General features: G+C 44.7%; 1 protein-coding gene across 6 annotated transcripts in view; it reads right to left on the bottom strand.

Moving 5' to 3' along the window:
- The window catches only part of SPATA13 (spermatogenesis associated 13), a 323399-nt gene that overhangs the window by 27328 nt on the left and 273908 nt on the right, over nucleotides 1-22163 (bottom strand). For 5 of the 6 annotated variants that reach the window (XM_081047019.1, XM_081047021.1, XM_081047023.1 and 2 more), the window contains one exon: nucleotides 20582-20726. In XM_081047019.1, the coding sequence (XP_080903145.1) occupies nucleotides 20582-20726 (145 nt within the window). Of the gene's footprint in view, nucleotides 1-5341; nucleotides 5595-20581; nucleotides 20727-22163 lie in introns of those variants that run through there. The other variant, XM_081047024.1, reaches the window with a different exon arrangement.

Raw genomic sequence — 22163 nt, 5'->3', positions numbered from 1 at the left:
TGGAATAATATTCTATTGCATGTATGTAGTATGTACCATGTTTTCATTATCCATCCATCTGTTGGTGGACATTTGGGTTCCTTCCACCTCTTGGCTATGTGGATAACGTTGCAATGAACGCGAGTGTGCAGGTGTCTCTTTGAGATCCTGTTTTGAATTCTGGATAAATGCTGCATCATATGGTAGTTACTTCAGATTCAGCCCCTGACTTCTCCTCTGGCCTCCAAATCTGTGTTCTTCCTGAATGAACTGATCAACATTCCAGGCTGCAGCTGCCATCAGAGACTCCCCCGTCCACATTTCCAGCCCTGGTCAGATGCAGCTTTACTACACACAACTCAAGAGAACTGCCTATCCGTAGACGACAGGCCAGTTTTGAAATCAGTAAGTAGCACTGTTGCAAATATAATTAGAGATGATGCGTTTTTTCTCAATGCCAACAATAAACAGCTTCCACACTCCTTGGAAAAGTCACAGACATTCTTCTGTCTGAACTCAGATTTTACATTTGTGCAGGGACGAAACCTGACAACTGATTATGAAGGTGAATTTTTATGGCAGGAACTATCAAATATCACCAACAATGGAAAACGGTGTAACATGTGCCAGAGGATAAGGAGTGAAGCACACAGAAAACAGAGCCACAGCCCAGGTCCCAGCGGGAGTTTTTCTCAGGACATACAACAGGTCTCTTTCCTGTTTGGTTGATTTTTGCACATTCTAAGGGCTTTTGATCAGAGTGACAGAATTTCAAGAGACTGTGGTTTGGGTCCCAGCTAGGCCAGGTTAGAACACAGCCCCTGATGTCTCTGAGCCCCTGCTTTCTCATTTGGAACAGAGAAATATGCCAGCTGTCTCACCTGTCTAGGTGACAGTGGGGCTGAGGAAGGAAGGGAAGAACTAGCACCCCAGCCTTCATCATCAGGCACCGGAAGGGAAGGCTATTTTCATGAAGGGCCTCGGCTGTCCCCAATACTGATTACCTAATGAGTAATGTTCTTTTCCCAACCCTTGTACCTCCTCTGTGGGGATTTCCCGTCCCTAAATCAGGAATGACTTCAGGGAAATTCCCATACTTAGCATAATCTGTTCAAAACATGTCTTTTTGAAAACCTCCTGCCAATTGCTCAGACTGCCTCAAGTTTGAGATAAGCTGTTCTCCTTTCCCTCTTAAAACAGGAAATGGCAAACACAGACAGGGAGGCAGCCCACAGGGCCATGAGCAGATGGGCTGTGGGGGCTGAAACTATGGGCCCGAATCGCGATGGCCCAGCCGTGGAGATGCATACAGAGGGAACAAACCGCTCACAGGGGGTTGACCTTCAATGTCAAACATGTGATACCACATCCAGGGCCACCCCTCTTCGTGGCTCCTGAACACCCAAGGCTGATGACATCCAATTACATGGGGCACCTTTAGAAAAATAAGGACTCCTGCCCTTCGCTGGACAGCGGTGGGAGGTGAGGTGGGGATGATTGCTGAGAATGTATTTGCAAAAGCTCTCCAAGGATTCTGCCTGGATAAGTGTGGGAACCATGGGAACTTAAGGCGAAACTTACCTGAAGCCCACACGAGTGAACGAGTTCTAGGAAGTGTCGTTTTGTTGCCGGTCCCCTGCAGCAAGCCACAAGTTGGAGGGCAACGGATTCTGAGTTCATTGGCTGAAAACCTCTGCTTTAGCCACATGTGTACCACCAAGTGTTCTCAAGATTAACAAAAAGGACAAAGTCCTTTTGTCCAAGCCGACCACTCCACCTGGAGCAACTTTCCCACCCAAGCAGCTGACCGCACTCCGACATTCTCCCAGGCAATTTAGCTGTCACTTCTCTTGGTGGGTTCCATGACTTTTCAGCTCTCCTCCCTGTTATTCCCTGGCCCTCTGTGGTCACAATTTCTGTTTTCAAGGTTCTAGAAGCATGTCAGGCTTCCCTCTTTAAAAATATTTGTCACAATTACATTGTGATATTTTGGCTGTTTAAACTACAGTATTCTCGTTAGCTTCACTCTTTATATCCAACCCCAGCTCCTAACCCAGCTACGACCTTCTCAGGGACAAGAACATACTTATCAGTCTGTGTTAGTGGCCGGAATTAAAGAATTTAAAATGTTACTATCAGGAAAGTCACTATTATGCCTAATCTAGACTTTCAAACCACATTCCATATAGCATTTTTGAATCTTTTAAACATACTGACAATAATAAGATCAAAAAGAGTCCTAGCAATGGACTTGTTAACCCTCACTGATAACTTTTTAAAACATCAAAGGGTCTTTTGAACATAATTCTCTCCAGCATGTGGCTTTATATCTGCCTCACTGTGGACTTCTATTGCCCAGAGCAGTGAGAGGGGTAAGTTACATCATGACTGAGCTTAATTTACACCAAACCTGAAAATGGGTTTTGTTTCTACATATGGTTTAGTAAAATTTTATTTTAAACTACCTGTGAATAATTTTTCCTCTTCTCAAGTTAAAGCCAAAACTTGCCCTGGAGTTGTGTCATACGCGTATATACGCTATCATTAAAAAAGTAAGCATCTGCCTGTAAATAGGTATTCAGGGCCCAGGAAAGGTAGGAGCCACCAGCCCTGGGCAGCCAGTGCCCCAGGTCTCCCCTCCACTCTCTCACAGCCCCCCACCCCGCCAGCAGCTCAGCTTCCTCCGGTTCTGGAAGTTCCCCCATCTCGCCTCCAGTCCAGACCCGGTATGTAGGTTTGGGTTTCTTGGTGTCTTGCCTCGAGCCCTGAGGTTTTACCTTTGGCTCATCCCTTGGAGTCTGTTTTCTCCTTAGCAAGTGTGCTCTTCCTTGCGTTTCTGGTGCTGACCACGGCTCCCCCTATGGACCTGTCCTGGGTCCCCCTCCTCACTGAGCTGCTCCCTGCTCTCCAGACTGGGTCTCAGGGCCCCTCCCAGCTCCTGACAGCTGCCTGGCTGCACAGACCCTAAGCAAGAACCCATCTGGTTTCACGAATCCCCAGAATAAACTGTTAGTGTGTACCAGGCACTGCTGCTAAGTGCTTCAGATAAATCATCGCATTCGAGCCTCATAAGCATGCTGGAATTATTACTGTCCGTTTACAGAGGAGGAAATTGTGGCTCAAAGAGGTTAAATAACTGCTCCCAAGTGGCGGGGCTGGAATTCAAACACAGGCCTGTCTGACTCCAGAGTGCTCCTACTACACCTGCGTCTGCTGGGGTCCTGGCCTCCCCTGCCCACTGTACAGGACCTCGGCTGCGCCCACCTCCCAGGCCTGCGCCCTGCAGGAGCTTCCTCCCAAGAGCCTCTGAGCGGTGTACCTCAGGGCCCCACGGTCCTTCCTCGCCCCACTCAGGGCTCCTAAATAAAACAGAAACCGCCATTTAGCAAGTTCTATGTTCTATGCTGGCATATCATTTAAAGTTGATTAGCTTTTTTCCGTGCCGACAGCGCTCTCGCAAACACAGTGAACATTCCTAACACCTGTGGGACTTTCTGTAAGAAGTGTGACAAGCACCAACCCCAAAGTGACACAGTACAAGAAGGGCAAGGATTCTCTGTATGCGCAGAGAAAGCAGAGTTAGGACAGGAAGCAGAGTGGTTCTGGTGGGAAGACTAAGCCAATTCCCCACAACAAGGCTAAAACTACAAAGAAAATTGCCCGGGGGCTTGAATGTGTTGAGCCCAACTGCAGACCTAAGAGAATGCTGGCTATTAGGCAAGCATTTTGGGAGGGGATAAGAAGAGAAAGGGCCGAGTGATCCAGTTCTAAGCTTCATATTTTTATCATGAAGACAATAAAAGCTTGAGGATAAAATAAAGTTGATTCAATACTGTATTTGCCGTCATTTCCATTTTTAAAATACATATAGGTGCACACTCAACCGGTGAATGCTCAGAGCATTCACCAGGAAGAGAAGATTCCTGCAAAACGGGCCTTCCAAGTCACAGAGGCACTGAGCAAGCGCTCCTTTCTCACAGCCAGGCTCACTAAAGGAGCACAGTCACCTGTGAGGGGAGGGCTGGGGCCCGGGCCTACTCATGCTGGGGAGGGGAGGAGGGTGCAGAGCCTTGCACAGCAGATTCTGACATGCTGTGTCTCTTTAGCTTCGAGATCATTCCATGCAGAGCCAGAGGCTGGGTCAGGCCTTCCCTTGGCCTGTGCATGAGTGTGGGAAGAAGGACCGGGATCCGTGCCCTGGGAATGGAGGAATGCCGGAGGGAGGAGCAGCGGGATGGTGGGGGCTACCATCCCTGCCAGCCTGATTGCCTCTGCTCTCCCACGCGCTGCCTTGGCTCGCAGTCTTGGCTGGAATAAACACAGATACACCCATAGGGCTCAGGGTGAGCAGCACAGCCCACTCTCCTCCCAGGACACTGCGACCACCATCCCCACAGGCACAGCCACTTTGCAGGCAGGTCTATGTTCCCAAAGCAGAAATCAGTGGGCAACTTTGTTCCCTTTTTCTAACTTTTCGTTAGTGAAATGGAGTACATGCTGATCTTGTGTTTTTAATCTGCCAGATATAGAAGCCACAACCACATCCCTGTCTGCTCTCGGCCAGCACAGAAAACCAATCAAAACAAGGAAGAAGCACAAACTACAAACCGGGAGGCCCAGGGTGGCCCAGGGCTGCTGCCTTCAAGCTGTCAGCTACAATTCTGATTCATTTCAATGTGAGTTACTGGCATCGAATAAGGCAAAACAGAGAGAAGACTTTTTACAGCATTCTAATGTATCCAGGTGCAGCAGTCAGCTACAATTCTTTCAATGAAGTATTTTTTTGTCACTGATTTTTAAGAATTCATGGTTTACAATTCACAACGTCCTAGTGGGAGAGTACATTTCTTTCACATTTACCTAGGAACTAGTCTGAGTGACAATATTCACAAAAATATTAAAAAAGGAAAGGTGAGATAAGAAACCATGGAATAACTGAATGCAGGGCAGTATCACTTTTGAAAACAGTATTTTTCAAAAATCAATTCATAGACCTTAAACCTTATATACCCCAAATTAGCAGGGAACATTTATTTTCATATACCCCAACAAAAAACTCTTGTATAAAGGAATTTCATGTACTAGTAGCAAAAATCTGTACAATAAAATCCAGATCCATAATTTGTGAGAGATAATCCATTCTTGATTCTTATTATTTTCCACTTCCTACTAGCTGCTCTGCCATAAACAAAAGCAATTTCTTATCTTCACTCTGCCCACAATTAAAACTGCCCTCAGGACACCGGACTAGGACGGCTGAGCTTGGACACACGCATTTACCTCTGACAAAAAGCAGCCGAGAGCAACTCTGGAAGTTAAGAGTCAAATCAGCAACACAATAATGCATTCTCTGCACACATACCCACGTGAAGGCTTTCCAGACTCCAAAATCTTGCTATTTCCCCTCTAGCTACCATCCTTCTGTGTGAAAACCAGCCACCTTCAGAGCAGGACTGGGGATGACTGAGCATCCCGAGAATGGCACAGGCTCTCACTGCGGAAACTGCAGAAATCGCTTATTCACTGCTTTAAGGCTGTGGCACTGGCGGGAGCCTGCTGACAGACTGACAGCGCGCTCCCAGCTCCCAGCTCCCAGCTCCACACATCTCCCCGCTGGAGAGGAAATTCTACACGAAGGCAAAACCTACACATGCCAAACCCACACACACTCACAGCATATCAGGTGCAAGCAAGAGCCCTCCGTGAAGGTGGTAGGAATGCGTTTGCTGCTTTTCATTACAATCCCAAAGCCTGAGTTAAACTTTCAGAGTGCTTTTAGAAAGGTATCTGGTTCCCGAGAGAAAAAGCAGAGAGGTTGCTAAGTTCAAAACTGGAGTTGGGATTTCACACTATGGTATGACAAAAATTTGAGTTATGATACTGCATTATGTTAACTATAAACTTATGCAATCGCTTTACAAGAGGGATTTTGTTTAAAAAATATATATGTAAGTATGTATACCTTCTATATGAAAGTGATAGGTATATCTTTTACTATGTAAAGTATACTCGTATATACTCTATAATGAAGAAAATGTTTTTTTAAATAAGTTCTCTCTAGATGACATATGGGTTATTTATTTCCTCTCAACTTTTTGGTATTTTCCAAGTTATCTCCAACGAGCAAGTCTTTTATATTGTAAAGCAACAATTGTGAACAAACTGCTTCCTTCAATTTCTCAAGTACAGGAAGCTGTTGCCTTTGTAACTTAAGAACAATGAGATAATATATGCAAAGCAGTGATCACATGTTAACCCTCAATAAAGGTTGATGAAAAAAATGATAGTGCCAGTTAGTGAATGCATGCTTTCTGGGATGGGCTGTGGGGTGAGTTAGACCGCCTGGGTTCAAAATCCGCTCAACCAGAAGTGCTTGAGGGAAAGTTTCCCAATTTCTACACAGCTCAGTTTCTGGTCTGTAGAATGACCAATGATCCTTATAGGGTTATTGAGAACATATTACAAAGTATTTAGGACAATATTGACGTCTCATTAGGGATAACTAAATGTTGTCGAGCTGCTGCTACTCTGAAAAACCTGAGGTCCATACTACTGTGCTAGGTCCCACAAAATTCAGCTCGAAGTCTACATGCAAAGCTGCGTGACTACTCGATACTCACACTGACGATGTGTTACAGTGCAGGCTTTCCTTACCATTAAGTGGGAGGCTATTTCCATTGACTTGGTGCTAATCCTTCCAGCTAAAGGTTTTCTGGGGAACTCAGAGCTTCAGTAATCTACAACAAATGTGTATGCGCGTGCGCGCACACACACACAAACACACACACACACTCTACCACCACCACACTCATTCACACAACCACACACATACAACCACAAAAACCAGACTGGCTTCAAATCTTTCCTTTGCAAGTATTTTTTTTTTAAATATCTTAAGAGAGTCAAATTTTTTAAACGGTTAATAGATCATTTGATGGGGGAATATCTATTCTTAATAAAGGTGGTGCTTAATTACACTATGGGCTCAAAAGACACCTTGAAATTGTTTTTCAGAACAGACCACTCTCCATAGGTAAAGTTTCCTATATCCCACGTGGAGCAGTTGCAGAATACGGTCCATGAAGAAAGTCTGAAAACCACTGTATACTCTTGGAAATCCACAGGGCACATCAGTAACCATAGGGTCTAAGGAGTCCAAATGATGAATGACACCAGTGTAACCCTGCTTATGATAGAATTTCCCAGTCTTATTTGGCTACAAAATTCTCTTTTTACAATACATGCATTAGTACCCCAAAGTAGGAGTGCTGTGGCCTTGCTCCTCAGGGTGTGGTCCGTGGACCAGCAGCCCTGGCACGACTCGGGAGCTGCTTACAAGTGAAGGTTCTTGGGCCTCCCAGGTCTGTGGAATAAGAAGCTGCACTTTGACAAGACCTAGGGCTTTCAAATGCACATTCAGGTTTGAGAAGTATTGTCTTAGGCAATTCAAGAAACTGCTCTGAAGCCACACCTTGAATGTTAGAGTATTTTTTATAAGTCAGAAACTAATGAAGACCGTGGAATGAACGGGTAGACCTGGTTTTAGTTAGAATGAAGAGGTGTGCAAGGCTGAATATTGAGATACAAAGCAGTAGAGCATGGGAATTAATTCTGATGGGTAGCCTTTCAAACAAAGCTTAAATCCCAACAGGAGGCAAATAAAATCCAGTGTTTTCATTTCCTTTCTGTTTTTTGGTGTGTTTTTTTTTTTTTTTTTTTTTTTTGGTTAAATCGCAAGTTTTCAGAAAAGAAAAATATCACTTTGCCACATTTCCTTAGTATCATCTTAATGACCTATTTGCTCACTTTCACTTTTCACTGGCAGCTGGTAGAGGACAGCTTCTGTCTCCCAAGGATGCTTTCTAAATAAATCCAGAGATGGGGGTCAGGGCACTAGAGCAAGATCCTTGGGATTTTAGGATCTTAAACCAAAAGCATTCACTAAATAAACTTACTGTACTGCACACTCGAAGCAAAATAAAGATAAAAAGATGGGAGAAGTAAACAAACAAACAAAAACCATATTTAAATGAGGCATCTTCTCAAAGGATGTTGACCCAACAACCCTTCTAAGATATTTCTGTAAGACGCTACAAGAAGGTTTGACTTTCAGCCTTAAATTTTTTTTTTTTAGTGATTAGAGCCTATACTTACCAGAAAAATGAGAAAACTGCAACAAAAACCTTAAGCACAGTTGAAAGAGGTCTTAAATTCCATCCCTTCCAACCCACACATTAATCTCTTCTCCTTGGATAAGATACCACTACACTACATGGTCAGGGCTAGGAAGTCTCACACATTGACTGCTGGGAACACAAAGAACTAAGCAAAGGAATCAGTCCCATAGGAGAGTAGAGACATCCAGGTTACATGTTCCTATCAAATATTTAGAAATCGGAGAGGATAAAATAAAAATTGGAAACACATATAACGTTATGATCATTTTTATTCTATAGACATGGAAATTAAAGTTAGTTTTGGCCACGTGGCCCTAAGACCCATATATATATATATATATTCACATATATACATACGGAAAGGAAATGTCCTAAAACTGTTGGGGAGGTAGGTTAACAATGAAACCTCAAACTCAAACCACTGGTCACCCTTGATCTCTCTAGGACTGCTTCTTGAGATGGTCTAGGTGGTCGTTAAGGTTCCACTTAGCTCCGAATTGCCGGTATCTTCTTATTTTAAGTACAGTATGGTATGGATTTTCTCATATGACCACCTCATATGACTTTGTGTAGAAAAATTACGAGCTTTGGCTATCTGCTCATCAACCAAAATTTCCCAGCTGCTCCTTCACCAAAGCCGTAAACCTCTGGGCATAGTACAGGAATGTCCTTAGCCTGGGAACTTCATGTCCCCACTAGCTTTGGATACAGCCTCATTACCAAGGGCTACGGGACAAGAGCTATTAGCTAGCAGAGGACAGAGTGTCACTTTGGCACAGCGCTACTATCCAGTTTAGAAAATGTGCTCAAGGATGGATGGCATGTCAGCCGAGAACCAAGGAACCCTGACCCTGTACTGGACCGAGCCCCAGTCCAAATTCCCACACAAACAATGACTCCCATAAATGGAGAATCAAGAGGTACAAAGTCAGGGTTCTATGTACACTCACGCGCTGTCCCCTATTGCTGATATGGGGCTGGAATGGGGGTTCTTCACAGGAATTGGCTACATTTGTTAGCAGTTATTCAGCCCAAGGATCCCTTGTCCGTTTGTGCCAATAATTGTGTATCCAGAGCAACCCCTTTCCCCCCTGAATGTAGTCAAGACAAACACTGTTATTACTCTACAGGTCCCAGTGACACTACATTCCAGAAAAATATAAGACAATATAACAAACACTTAACATTTTCTAGCACGTACTGATGTCAACCATATACAGTTCCAGCTGCCAGCTCACGTATTGGGAAGGCAGGCTCAATTTAGGTTTTACTGAAACCTCTCTCAGCAGCCAGGCTCCTCAGCAAGGCGGAGAGGGCCCACTCACAGAGCACGCGGGAAACTGAGCCCAGCTTACAAGCACCTGCTGGGTGAGAACTACCCCGGATGTGACTGAAGACAGGATGGAAAAGCGCCTCTCTTCGTGTCTTCCAAGGTATCGCTTTTCAGCCTGGGGTCGCGTGAACATGAACACACAAAATGATGAGAAACTTATTCTCAGGACACAAGCCCTCTCTCATCCCTCACCTCTTCTTCATGCCTCGAACGCTCCAAAAATGGCCCCAGAAAAGACACTGATCCTGGGCATTGACTATAACTTTTCAATAAATGCAGAAGCAGATATAAAATTGCCGTTTGAAGGATACAGTGCCATCTTAATTTCAAGAGAGCTGCTCTTCCTGTCCTCTGTAAGCAAATGGGGAGTTTTCACCTTTCAAGGCCTGGTACGTATTTCACCTGTTTTCTGTATTTATCTATTTATTTGTCTTTGGATCCTTAGGACCGAGCATGTGCTGAACGTAACAGGAACAAAATGGGTGCTGGAAGAATTTCACTTTTTACTTTGTTTTAATAAAAGGCAATTACTAAGGCACAATTTTTTTTATTGAGATATAATTGACATAGAACACCGTATTAGTTTCAGGGACACGAGGTCTTAAAAACTATCATGCAGATATGCTTTTGTGCACATAAATAATTGTGTATTTTGTGATGAGAGCACAGCACCTGGGCTATGATGAGTGACTGTAAGCAATCTGGGCTTCCAAGTCAGTCTGACCTGATTGGAATGCCAGTTCTACCACCCACGACTCAAATCTTGCTTAGCTGAGTGAGGACAAATTACTGACTATCTTTAAGCCTGGCATTCCTCGTCTGTATGACCAGTAAGATGTACAGAGTATGGGCAATTGGTGGTTGCTTGCCAGGTGTTTAGACCTCTTGCTCTCCTTCTTCTCAATTTCATATTCTTTCTTTTCCTTTTAAAATCCAATTTCTGGAACTTAGTATCTGACATGATATTTTGAAGACTCTAGCCCCATGTAATGAATACTTCCCTTTCATTACATGTAACATTAAATGTAACATTAAATGTTACATGTAGCTAACATTTACCGCACGCTTACTGTGTACTTTGTCATTCTCACACTTCTGTGGGGCAGATAACATTACTATCTCCTGCTGCTGAAGAGGACATGAAGACTTTGAGGTTAAGTGACTTGCCCAAGCTCACAGAGCTAGTCAATGAGCACTGGGATTCAGCCAACGAGAGCAGCATGCTGGGGCCTCCATCTGTACCTGGGGGACAGCTCTTATCTCATAAGTCTGTGGATGGGTTAAGACAGTTTCTGTTGGGTGGCCCTACCCTCGGTTTCTCAAATGTGCTCTCCTTTCTGGGGCTTCCACACTTTGCACTTCTGGGGCGTGTGCTGTTCCTTGGGTCTGGAATATACCCTCCCTTACCAACAAACTGAATCTAACACCCATTTATCCTTTAGGTCTCAACCATGAGGTCATTTTCCCTAGGAAGTCTTGGTGCTCCCCAGATCTGATGTGTATGCTCTCCACTTACACTTGATTCCTTTACTGTCATAATGGCTTTATATGTTTGTGCAAATACTGGAAGTTCACTCACTGTGCCTCACTTATAACAGGGCACACTTATATATCATGTTTGTTAAATGGAATACAAATGAGGTATCTCATAAACCAAGAACATATTAAAAGCCCAGCTCAGAAAGGTTTCAGAGCATCTTGGATGTTTCCTGAAATAGCACTGTTTATGGCCTAAGGTCCTGCATCATTCCCCAGTAATAAGTATATTGACTTCATAATAAGATTGAAGAACTTGCCTTTACAACCAATACTAGTCCCTAAATGGGGAAAAGTAAATAAATGCGTACATAAGAAAATCTTTTCCATTTCTGAGCAAATACATTTCAGTATGCCATCAAATTGAAGAAAGAGTTGTAGACATGAAAGAATGTCACTCCTGAGTGAGAACTCTCAACTGTACTTTGAAACTACTGGGCTTTAAAGACAGTGTCCTGGAACACTCTTTTTTCCCTTTCGATAAACCAGCCTTAATCTGTATAGGAACACTGACCACATGAAGGCAAGTATTCTGGCCTTTGTGCCATGGTGGGGCGGTGCTGCAGGGATAGCGGCTGTTGCCGGGGTGCAGTCACCGGGACAGCGCTGCACGCATGGCCATGTGGGCAGAGCCTGCCTCACTCCAGCCGGCTCGGCGCTCGGGACTGCGCAGGCCTCGGGTTAAGAAGAGTCCTCTTAAGACCCCCCAAGAGGCTGCCAACCTCGACATTTCTGCTGGGACCTTTCCATCATTGGTTCAGCAAGGAGGACTCCCGTGGGTTCGTCGGGTGCGTAGCCTAACAGCCTAAGCCTCGCCGGCCCACTAATGCAAGGACCAGCCCCAAGGTCAGCAAGGAGGAGAGGTCACAGACGGGCCTGGACAAGCTTTAAAACACTGGGCAGAAGCCAGTGCCGATGCTTATCAAAACTATGGCCGGGCTATAATGGCCAACGTGTCCACCCAAAGGCTATTCACTGAGCTGCCCTACCTAGGATATGCTCCAGCCTCCAGCTCCTGGCCTGGATGGATGTGCGCAGTGGAAGAACAGCAGTATTAATTGTCGGGGAAGCAGGGAGTTTCCCAGTGGTACACACTGTTGTTTAGAGTTAAGCGTTTCTCTAAAATAGTCCTCCAATTTGTTCTTGTGGCAAAAGGAAAATTGCATTATGTTGTATTTCTTATCACTAAGTAATTTATTTTGGAAACTTGTAAGGTATCATAGCCCCCACACCTCTCTCTAACTATATTCTCAGGGGCAGACCCTGGTAAAATCAATGATCAGTTTGAGAGTGGTCTGTAATATGTTTTACTTGCTTTCTTACTGACAGCAGAACCAGGACTTTTTAAAACCTCAGAGTAGGTTTTCAAAATAGTTCCTCCCCGCACCAGTCACTGGCCAGTTCTGAGAGGCTTCTCAGGGAGGCTGGCCAGTATATCCTTTGGGTCATTCTGTCTTTGGAGTTCAAGATGTCTCTTATCTATATTCTCTTGGTTGTTTCCTAAGGAACAATGTGGATAGGTAGTTATGACTCAGAGTGTTACAACTCCATTGTTAGCAACTTAATTTATTACATCATTCTGCTGAAGACTGAGCCATTCTGGCCCAAGCCAATAGTTAATTTAATTCTTCCTCGCTTGAAAAGAGTGCCATAGTCATAAGAAATAAAATTTAAAAAATCAAATCATCAAATATGTGGTAATGGAAGAACTGACTCCGGGTGGCGAACACACAATGGGATTTATAGATAATGTAATACAGAATTGTACACCCGAAATCTATGTAACTTTACTGACAATTGTCACCCCAATAAACTTTAATTAAATAAAAATCAAATCAAGCAATAATTTGAGTAAGTTAAAAATATTTTTTAAAGCCATAAAAAGTCTAATCAAGTCAACTTGTCATGTCTGTGCCTCCTCAGAAAGTCATTTTCTCTCTTTTTCATATTTGGTTATTATTGTATCTAATCTCATTGTCTCTCCTCTGTTGTCTGGCATTATTATAAAATACTTGAATATAGTACTCATTAACTAACAGGCGTTTAAAAATGTAACAAATAGATATAGTTTTAAACCCTAATCTACTGACCTCAATGTCATGCTTTAGTACTTTCCTTGTCATCCACCAGATTCCACTCAAGAGTAAGGCCAAGGAAACTGGATGGCCTCCTTTCTGGGAGACAATGCAGGTAGCCACTTTTATATCATGAGCAAACTAAACTGAACTCTGGGCGACTGAGTAGAAAGAATGAGTAGACTTGAGAATAAGAATTTTGAAAAGTGATTAAATTCGACTTCTGATCAATACAGACTAGCTGAGGGAGTAAGTATGGCAGGGACCCGAAGTGTGGGAAAATTAGGAGCATAGGTAGGTTGTGATGGAATATGTTGCCTTGGATGTGACAGAAAAGCTTCATAAAAGGAGAAAACAAAAGGCCGCACAGACAGTTCCGTAAGAGGAAGTTATCACAGTGTAGACACACTTGCTAAGACCCAGGGCACAAACACCATCACCAATAACGCAAGAGAATTTCTGTATGCTGGCAGCCTGCCATCCACGAACTTGATAAAAGCAATTATACAAATGCCACTGTGATTCATGATCTGGATTCTGTTATTCCAATACCACACCCATGCAGCTGATAAGCCATTACAGAAGAACGTTCCATGTGATCTGTCTTCACAGTCCACATGGGCTAGTTAGGCGATAAGACAAACACTCCAAATAAAGCAAGAGAGAAATGACATGTGCCAGAAAAGATCATGGTACGGCACTGCAAAGTTCTGAGAAGGGACAGCTCACTTTCACCTAAAAGAAGGGGGGTCTTCATTTCTATATTCAAATTTCTACATTTTGAGAAAAGTTCAGTTGTGGGCATTTCTTTTCCTGACTTGGAGATTTTGAAAGCGCTTAACTAAGGAGGAGGCAACATACTTTCAATATTTTTAAAAGCTCTGTTATAGAAAATTTCAAACACAAAAGTAGAAAAATTATATAATGAGCACACAATTACTAATATTTTACCAATTCTTCTCCAACTATTTCCCAACAACTTTTTTGGAGTATTTTAAAGCAAATCTCACGTTTCACACGAAAAATATTTTAGTAGGCAGCCATAACAAATAAAGACTTACAAATAACTACACTATCATTATCCCAACTAACAAAATTCACAATAATTCCTTCACTGAATACTCCGTCCATGTGAAAATTTCCCCACTTGTCTCAAAAGGATCTTTTTACAGCCGGTTTGTTGGTATGAGAATTCACACAAGGTTCACACATTACATTTACCGAACGTAATTTAGATTAAACTAAATTTATCAATTTGGGTGGCATCTACCAAAGATTTTGCAATCGACACATGAGCTTATGAAGCTGGGTGTCATTCCAGCACTTCGACGGGATGTTAACTTGGACCCAGTACGGTCACTCTTAAGGCCGACGAATGGCCAGCTCTTGGCAAAGCCTGAGAGATACAAATGCTGGAGCTGGTCTATCGTGTACTCGCCGTCCCCCGGGATGTACCCAGACCGGATGATGGCAGTGGCGGCCACATTTATAGGCAATGTACTGCTAATCTCTCCAGGCAAGGGAAGCCAGCAAGAGATGCTCTGTTGCAACGAAGTCCAGGAACTCCATGGAGGTGGGACAGTGTCACAGCAGCACAGTTTCTGTGTTAAGCAGCAGGACCAGGTTGGTCAATGGAATGGCCTGACCCATGTTATCTCAGGCTGTGTTTAACTTGTCACAGGGTCCCTAGGAACAAAACTGATGAGTAACTCCACTAAGGTATGACTTGATCATGTGGTAGGAAATCTCAAAATTTGGTGAGCGGAAGTCTGACCTGAACCACCAAGATAGAGAATCAAGGTCCCTCTATCAGCTCCCATTAGGTGAACTTGGGGTAGGATCCCACTATTATAACTCTTCTTTTAGCCTTCCCCCAGGGGAATCTTCCACCCGTTACCTGGTTGGTAACTCTGCCCACAGGAAAGGGAAATCCCTCTACCAGTAAAATCTAAGCAATACCCTTCCTAGTCCTTTCTACCCGAAAAGAGAGGTGGCCTCAGTGCGGATTTAGCTTGTGTGGATTCAAGGGGAGGGCTGAATGGTTCATAAGAATTTGGAAAGAACAAAATGGGTAATGGACTGGTTGGGAGAAGGAGTATGATTAGATATATCAGAATATACTCAAGCATGAGAAAACGTCCCGTGTGAATGCCTCACTGGGTTCCATGTGAATCGTATTGCAAAAGAGGCTGTTTAATCGCTGTGTGGACATTATGTCCCACTCCGTACATGTCAACCTTTGTTCCCAGTCATCCTGATGCTTACTCAGTGGGTTAAGAAAAAAACGGCCATGGTGGCAGGAATGGATGCCAAGTTGGGCTAAACACCACAGGGTGTCCCCCTCAACAAAGTTAATGATATGGTTCCTTCAAGGAACCAGAGAGCTACTTGTGGAAAGTTGATTACAATGGACCCTTTTCATAATACAGGGGTTGATGATTTGTCCTTACTGGAAAAAAACACTTATTCTAGATCTGGATTTGGGTCTCTTACCTGCCAGACCTCTGCTGGCTTCTTGCCGAAGGCTTCCTCTCCTTCACGGCACCTCATTCAACAGCGTTTCCGCCCGAGGACCCCCCAGTGAGAGACGTGTGGTGACAGGTGAGTGCCCACAAGTGTCATGAGCGTTATCTCTCTTACATTATCCAAAAGCAGAGACTCATACCAACTGAGTAATGGCGCGATGACAACCAACTTATGGAGGCAGCCTGGGGACATGTCTTGAAGTTGCGGTGCTGTCGTGGCTGGAGTGATCGTTTTCAATCCCTGACTGACACAGTGGTGCTCACCCGTAGCCAGAACATATGGATCCAGGAACAAAGGGTAAACACAGGGTTTGCTTCTTACGATGGCTTAATGATACATCTGCAAAATACTTTCTTGCCATCCAGTAACTCTGCTCTGTCAAAACTGAATTTATTCCCCCAGGAGAGAAGGACTTCCACCAGAATTCACAACCCTGGCCCCATGGCTGGCCGACTGCAGCCTCCTGGCGTGCTGAGAACATGAGCTCCTGAGGAAGACATGGATGTCTTCTGTGGTCACTACCACCATCATTTTTCAACTGGACTGAGGAGTGGTTCACATCAGTCCCCTTTCTTCCCCAAACTGTTCTTCCTCTCTAAAGCTTACGTCAGAGTCTGTCATTGGCCTGCTGGCAATGGCTTCCCATTTCACTTAGAATAACCTCAACTCTTTCTTGGGGCGGACAATGTCCTTTCTGTCTAGCCCTAGCTGACCTCCCGACTGCAATGTCCCCCCTGTCCTGCCCGAATTTCCTGAGCCCAATTCACGCTGACCTTCTCGCTGATCCTCAGACACGTCAAGTGCCTACCTATCTTCAGGAATCTGATGTTTCTTCCACTGGGGCCTCTCCTCCCTCAGAGCTTTGCCTTCTCATCTTCCAAGTCTCTACTCCATGCCACCTCATAAGCACATCAGGACACCCTCTGCCACTCCCGTTCTCCACATTACCCGTGTTCAGCACCCCCCAGAAAAATCATTAGTGCCTGACAGTCCTATTGACTGACTTAATGAATCTTGTTTAAAGGCCAGAATGTCAACTTTTTGTGATGCTTTATGCTCTGCAGGACCTCAAACAGTAAAAGTAGTACCAGGCTCACAGTTGGTGCCCCACACATCTGTAGATTGACTGATTTTTGATTAACTAAGAGAGGGGAATACAGGAGATTATGGCAATTCTAAGCAAGCAGGACCACTAACAGCTCAGAAACCTACAGAGCAAAGGTTTTGACACCTCAGCGGGCAAAGAACTACCAGGTAAAGTGCTGGGCAGAGGTCAGGGAAGCATGCAATGGGAACTCACTGAGCAAAGTCAAAAATGGCATGTATGGCCTTGCCACCGGAGGCAGGAGAGAGAAATTTCCCTTTGTGGTACCATGCATGCCTACAGATTACTCACTTATTTTCTATTTCCTTGTATCCCCAGCCTCTTTCCATTATGCTAAGGGCGTGCTGCTTAAATTTACCTCTGGGTATAAAAACTGAAAAGGCTTTGCAAAGGAAGTGGAGAAGGAAGGGATATTACTCGGGGACCAGAGCTGGCGATGTCTGCAGTAATTCATGAGCCTTTGCGCTCTCTCCCTCGAGAAGAGTGAGAGCATTTTTAATTATACATGGAATAGGTGCATCATGTTAGGATAATGTTCTTTTCAAAATGAATACTCTCTACCCTGCTTTGTTTTTCTTTATAGTACTACCTGCCGTGTTATACAGTTCTAGTTAATTTATTAACCGCTCACTAGGATGTAAGTGATTTAAGGAGCCGTCCACCACTGTCATCCGGCACATGGTACACACTCAGTAGTTACTGGATGTAGGAATGGACAAATGGAGGACCTGTCCAGAATCTCTTTCTATTTCCAATACCGCTTGGATTTCCTCTGGGGGAACGACCTCCACTGCACTGTGTTCCGCCTTCGTGGACAGGAACTCCCTGTGACTGCCTCCTAATACAACATGCAAAGGGTCCCTGGAGGCACCCAATCTTTCTCCCTATTCCAGTGCCACCAGCTGGTGGACACCTCACTGAACTTTGAGAGGTGAATCCCCTATCCTGGGACTCTGACTCTTGACTGAGTGACAGAAGGACAGAAGGATTGGTTGGCCTTCATTCATTCCCAGGAGTAGCACTATGGCCAGTCTTCCCGCTACCTGCCTCCCTTAGCTCCTTACCTGTGGTTCCTTGGTTCCCAAAGACAACCCCTGGCTGCCATCATTTCCTAGACTGGTTCTCCCAACATTCTATCAATTCTGGGAACACCTGACACCCTTGCAATAAATTCTCTTTTTGCCAAGCTGGTCGATTAGTTTTTGTTGCCTTTCAACAAAAGAACATTAAAATCAAAACAAAACACTGTTACAGAAAGCACAGAAATAGCTATTTGTATGTGTATAAGGTTGGAGGAGAAACCATCTACTTTCCTACCACCCTAACCACACTATTTTCATTTCTGCACCAGGCCAGCAGATTCTGCCTGCATTGCCCTCCGAAGGAACCAACGCTGCCAACACTTTGATCTTGGGCTTCCAGCCTCCAGAAAGGAGACAATACATTTCTGTTGTTTAAGCCCCTCAGTTTGTGACACTTTGTTATGGCAGCCCTTGGAAAGTAAGGTAACATACATATTTTTCTATTTCCTTTTTTCTTGCTCATTTTAAAATTATAGCAGTCCTGTTACATGCTGTTACGTGGTTTTCCTAATTATGCTGAAGTAGTCGTTCATATAACACTCCAACGCAACAGTCTGCTGTAACTGGACACTGACATTGCTCAACTCTTGTGCTATAACAAAGGACGTGGTGAGGATCACCTGTGCAGGCAGCTTTTTTCTCCTTTTGGTTAACTTTCTCAAACACATCACCAGAAGCTGATGCCTGGATCAGAAGGCATGAATGAGACTGTGGCTAAAGTACTTTGCATAGGAGGAGAACAAATTTACTTTGTTGCTATGGGTATACAGGGAATGAGTCTGGGATTCTGAATGAAACACTGATGTACTGTAAAGGGAAGGAAGGCAAACGGAGCACCAGGAACTAGATCAAAGGGAGTCTGGGAGCCTGGAGTGGATGACGGGAACATGAACGGTAAGCTCGGGCAAGAGAAGTGAGAGAAGCAGATGGAATGTGAGAGTAGAAAAACCTGTAAACTCGTTTAAGGAACTGGGACTTTATTCCAACGATGATGGGGAAAACTTGTGAGGAAATAGGAAAGTAAGACTTGAACATGAACAGTAAGTCTGACTAGCATGTATGAAAGCCCGGCCTGGGGATGTGACGGCGGAGGGGCAGCTGCTGAGAGTAAGGATTAAGGAGCCTGAGAAGCAGGGGCACGCTGAGGACAAAAGGACAGGGCCTAGCGATGTCCGCGAGGGGAATAATGATCCCAAGGTGTCCCGCCTGCTCGGCGTCAAGTGACTGGCGGGGTCACAGGCACATTTCCCAGGAACAGGCTCTCTCTTGGACATCTGGGACATCCAAGATGTTTGCAATTTCCTCGCCCTCAATCTACTATCTAATTTCTCTCTGCCTTTTGGTTCCGCTGGATGAGAGAGTCCAGCCTTGATTCCTCCTACTATATGTAACATGACTTAGAAACCACGCCAACATAATTAAGGGCGGTCACATTTCTTTATGAGTCACCAGTTCTCCACTTTGTTTGGCCCTCCCAGGACATCCTCCTCAACAACTTCTGTGTCAGAACGCAGCAGTGACCTCGTCACCGTTTCTGGCCACCAGTCATCATCTCTGTCTTCAGAACACCTCCCTGGTCTGGTGAGTCCACACCTCCTTGCTCTCTCTCCCTTTCTCCAACCCGTCCTGGTTTCCCCTCCTCCTCTCCCTGAAATGTACGTATTCCCCAAGGCCTCTTCCAAGTCTCTGGAACAACACTATTTAAATCTCATCTTCAGTCACCAACGTCATGCACAGAAGTTTCCCCACGGAGCGTTAGGGGCAGTGCTGGAACCAGAGTCCAGGCCTCCTGCCACCCAGCTCACCACTCGCACGCCCACCACAGTGTAAGTTTTTAAAAGTAAGATGGTAACAGCAAGTGAAGCTACAATCATTACCAGTCCAATGCATTTCTGTAAACAGTCTGCACAATTCAGTGGTTAAAACATGGGCCTTGGCACTAAAAACCTCTATTCCACCGTAAGTTCAATCCCATTTCTGCCACTTCCTGGGTGACTGACTCAGGGCAGTTTCCCTATTTATATTTGGGCCCTTTTCTCTGTAAAAGGAGGGAAACAATAGTATCCACCATGGCAAGGAGTTGAGGAGATCAAACAAGTGAGAGCATCAGAACACACAGGATGGTGTCTGCCACGCGGGAAGTGCTTCCTGAATGTCGGCTCTTACTCTTCCAGTGCACGCCAGGCCAGGCCGTTCTGCACCCAGCTAATTGGCACCGACATGCATGTAAGTGCAGGGGAAGATTTCCTTTTTTAGGAATTTAAACATCATTCCCCAAACAGGTGGTATTATTTCAAATCAACAAGTGGATAAGTGCTATGATAGCCCATTAACCACGATACTATAGCAGATAACTTATCTTTGGTGTGTAAACGGCATTGGGGAATCTCAAACACCCAGGAAGAGCTTGAACAAGGTCAAGGTGGCTCCCTGGGACTCCATTCTTGGTCAGCCCTCTACCTGCGGGAGCTCAGGTACACAGACACCACAAGAGGAACAAACTCCTCAAGCTTAGGGTCACTGTGGTGACGCAGAGCACCCACAGGGCGGCCTCCCCAGGCTGGAGCTCACAAACCCACACCTGCAGGACAGCCTGCGACGATGGGCCTTCCGCACGCCCATGCAAACAATGCCCAGGCAGAGACAGGCAGAAAAGTACGCAGTCAACTGGGCACCTCGGCTTCACTGGAAACAGTCAAAGCAGATCCCACCGCAGTTTCTGAAGGGGAACCCATACCGGGTGGGGGGTGGGGTGGGGCGAGACTCACTGTTGGATGCTCTCATCTGGCGCCGGCGTCCCACACGGTCCAGGCCAATGGGGGTGCTCTGGGAAAACGTGAACGGCCGGAATCGGGCCGAAACCGCTTTGTAGGGCGGCACCTGGTGAGCTGGCACGGGCGGCCTGGCTGCTGGCTACAAAAGGAAAGCAAGAGGCCGTGAGACGATGCCAGGAAGTGGCAGCTCCTGCAAGCTCCTCACACGCACAGCTGCAGAGAGCTCGGCGTTCTCACCTCGAAGCCACTCAGAAGTGAAATGGTATCTCCAAAACATGTCATGAGCTTCAGGCTGCGCCGAGGCTCAACTGCAATGAACTATTCTGACATTTAAAAGAATCAGCAACCCACTGATTGGGCAGCAACCCACTGCCTCGCAATCTCGCATTTCATCTTTTCTGTCAGCGATAGGTAACTCAGTAAAAGCAAACTGTTAGCTCAGAGGAGGAAATGCAAATTTAGGAAGTAGTGGCTTTCTCACAGAGATGCAGAGTCACAAGGTCAGGAAGATGTGTTCCCAGCAACGGCCTCCAAAAGAAGCAAAGATAGTGCGAAAGACCATGGCTAGGGTGACAGCGTGTGACCCGCTACTCCGGTCTCCTTTCACTCATCCACACGCACGCACCAGGTAAGTATTTGTGGAATACAATTCTTGTTTACCTAAACTAACATGACAGTTGAGCTTTGATTAAAGGAAGAGTTGGTTTTCCACACATTTACCCCAGTCTCTAGAATCATCTCTGTGCTCTTTTGATTTTTCATACCAATTGTCCCTCTAGTTGCACCCAAGGCCACGCTGGCTCATGCTTTCCTTAGGTTTTCTCAGTATTTTTCTACCCAGTACCATAAATGAGCTTATAGTGCAGACAGTTATCTCACCACGCTCCTTCTTGATGCTCTGAAGTGAAATAACTTCTAAGCGCTTTAGATCTGCCCTATACTGTTTTGAGTTAAAACAGATTACAGCTTGCTTTAGGTTCAGCGTTATTTCCTAGCGTGGAGAGCATCTTAACACAACAAAAAGTTTGTGGTATTCTTTAAGTTGTTTTTAACCTTATAAATTCAACTTCAACTGAGCAAGAGGGTTTTGAGTGCTGCGCTGTACAGGCAGACTATAAACATAAAATCCACTATTGATATGGAATTTCCCTGTTAAGAGAACTTTATGGTTATTTATGACATCAGCTAGCCAGTTTAACAAATGAACTCGGGCACTTACTATACTGTTCTGTGAACGCTCAATGGTGGCTGGGGTATTAGTCTCGCCAAATAAAAGAACCTGCTCCTCAACAGGGTTTTTATTTAAATGTTTTGTGCCCTCAAAGAGCTCTTTGGGTAACTGATAAATACTGGTTGAATTACGACATCATACTAATGGAATGATATTAAGATTTTAATCCATTGTCAAAGTAGTTGCAAAGCTACAACTCAAACGTAAAAAAAAAAAAAAAAGGTAGAAAAAATTATTTCATCTCCAAAAAAAGAAAAAATTGATTTCTTTTTAATTTTCTTCTTATCTTTACTTTTTAATAATGGATGACACTTTCTCTTTCAAGAATGTCTTCTTTCAGGCAGC

This window comes from Rhinolophus hipposideros, assembly GCF_964194185.1.
Source record: "Rhinolophus hipposideros genome assembly, chromosome: 4".
In the NCBI taxonomy this organism is placed as follows: Eukaryota; Metazoa; Chordata; class Mammalia; order Chiroptera; family Rhinolophidae; genus Rhinolophus; species Rhinolophus hipposideros.
This window is presented reverse-complemented; position numbering and strand designations above follow the sequence as displayed.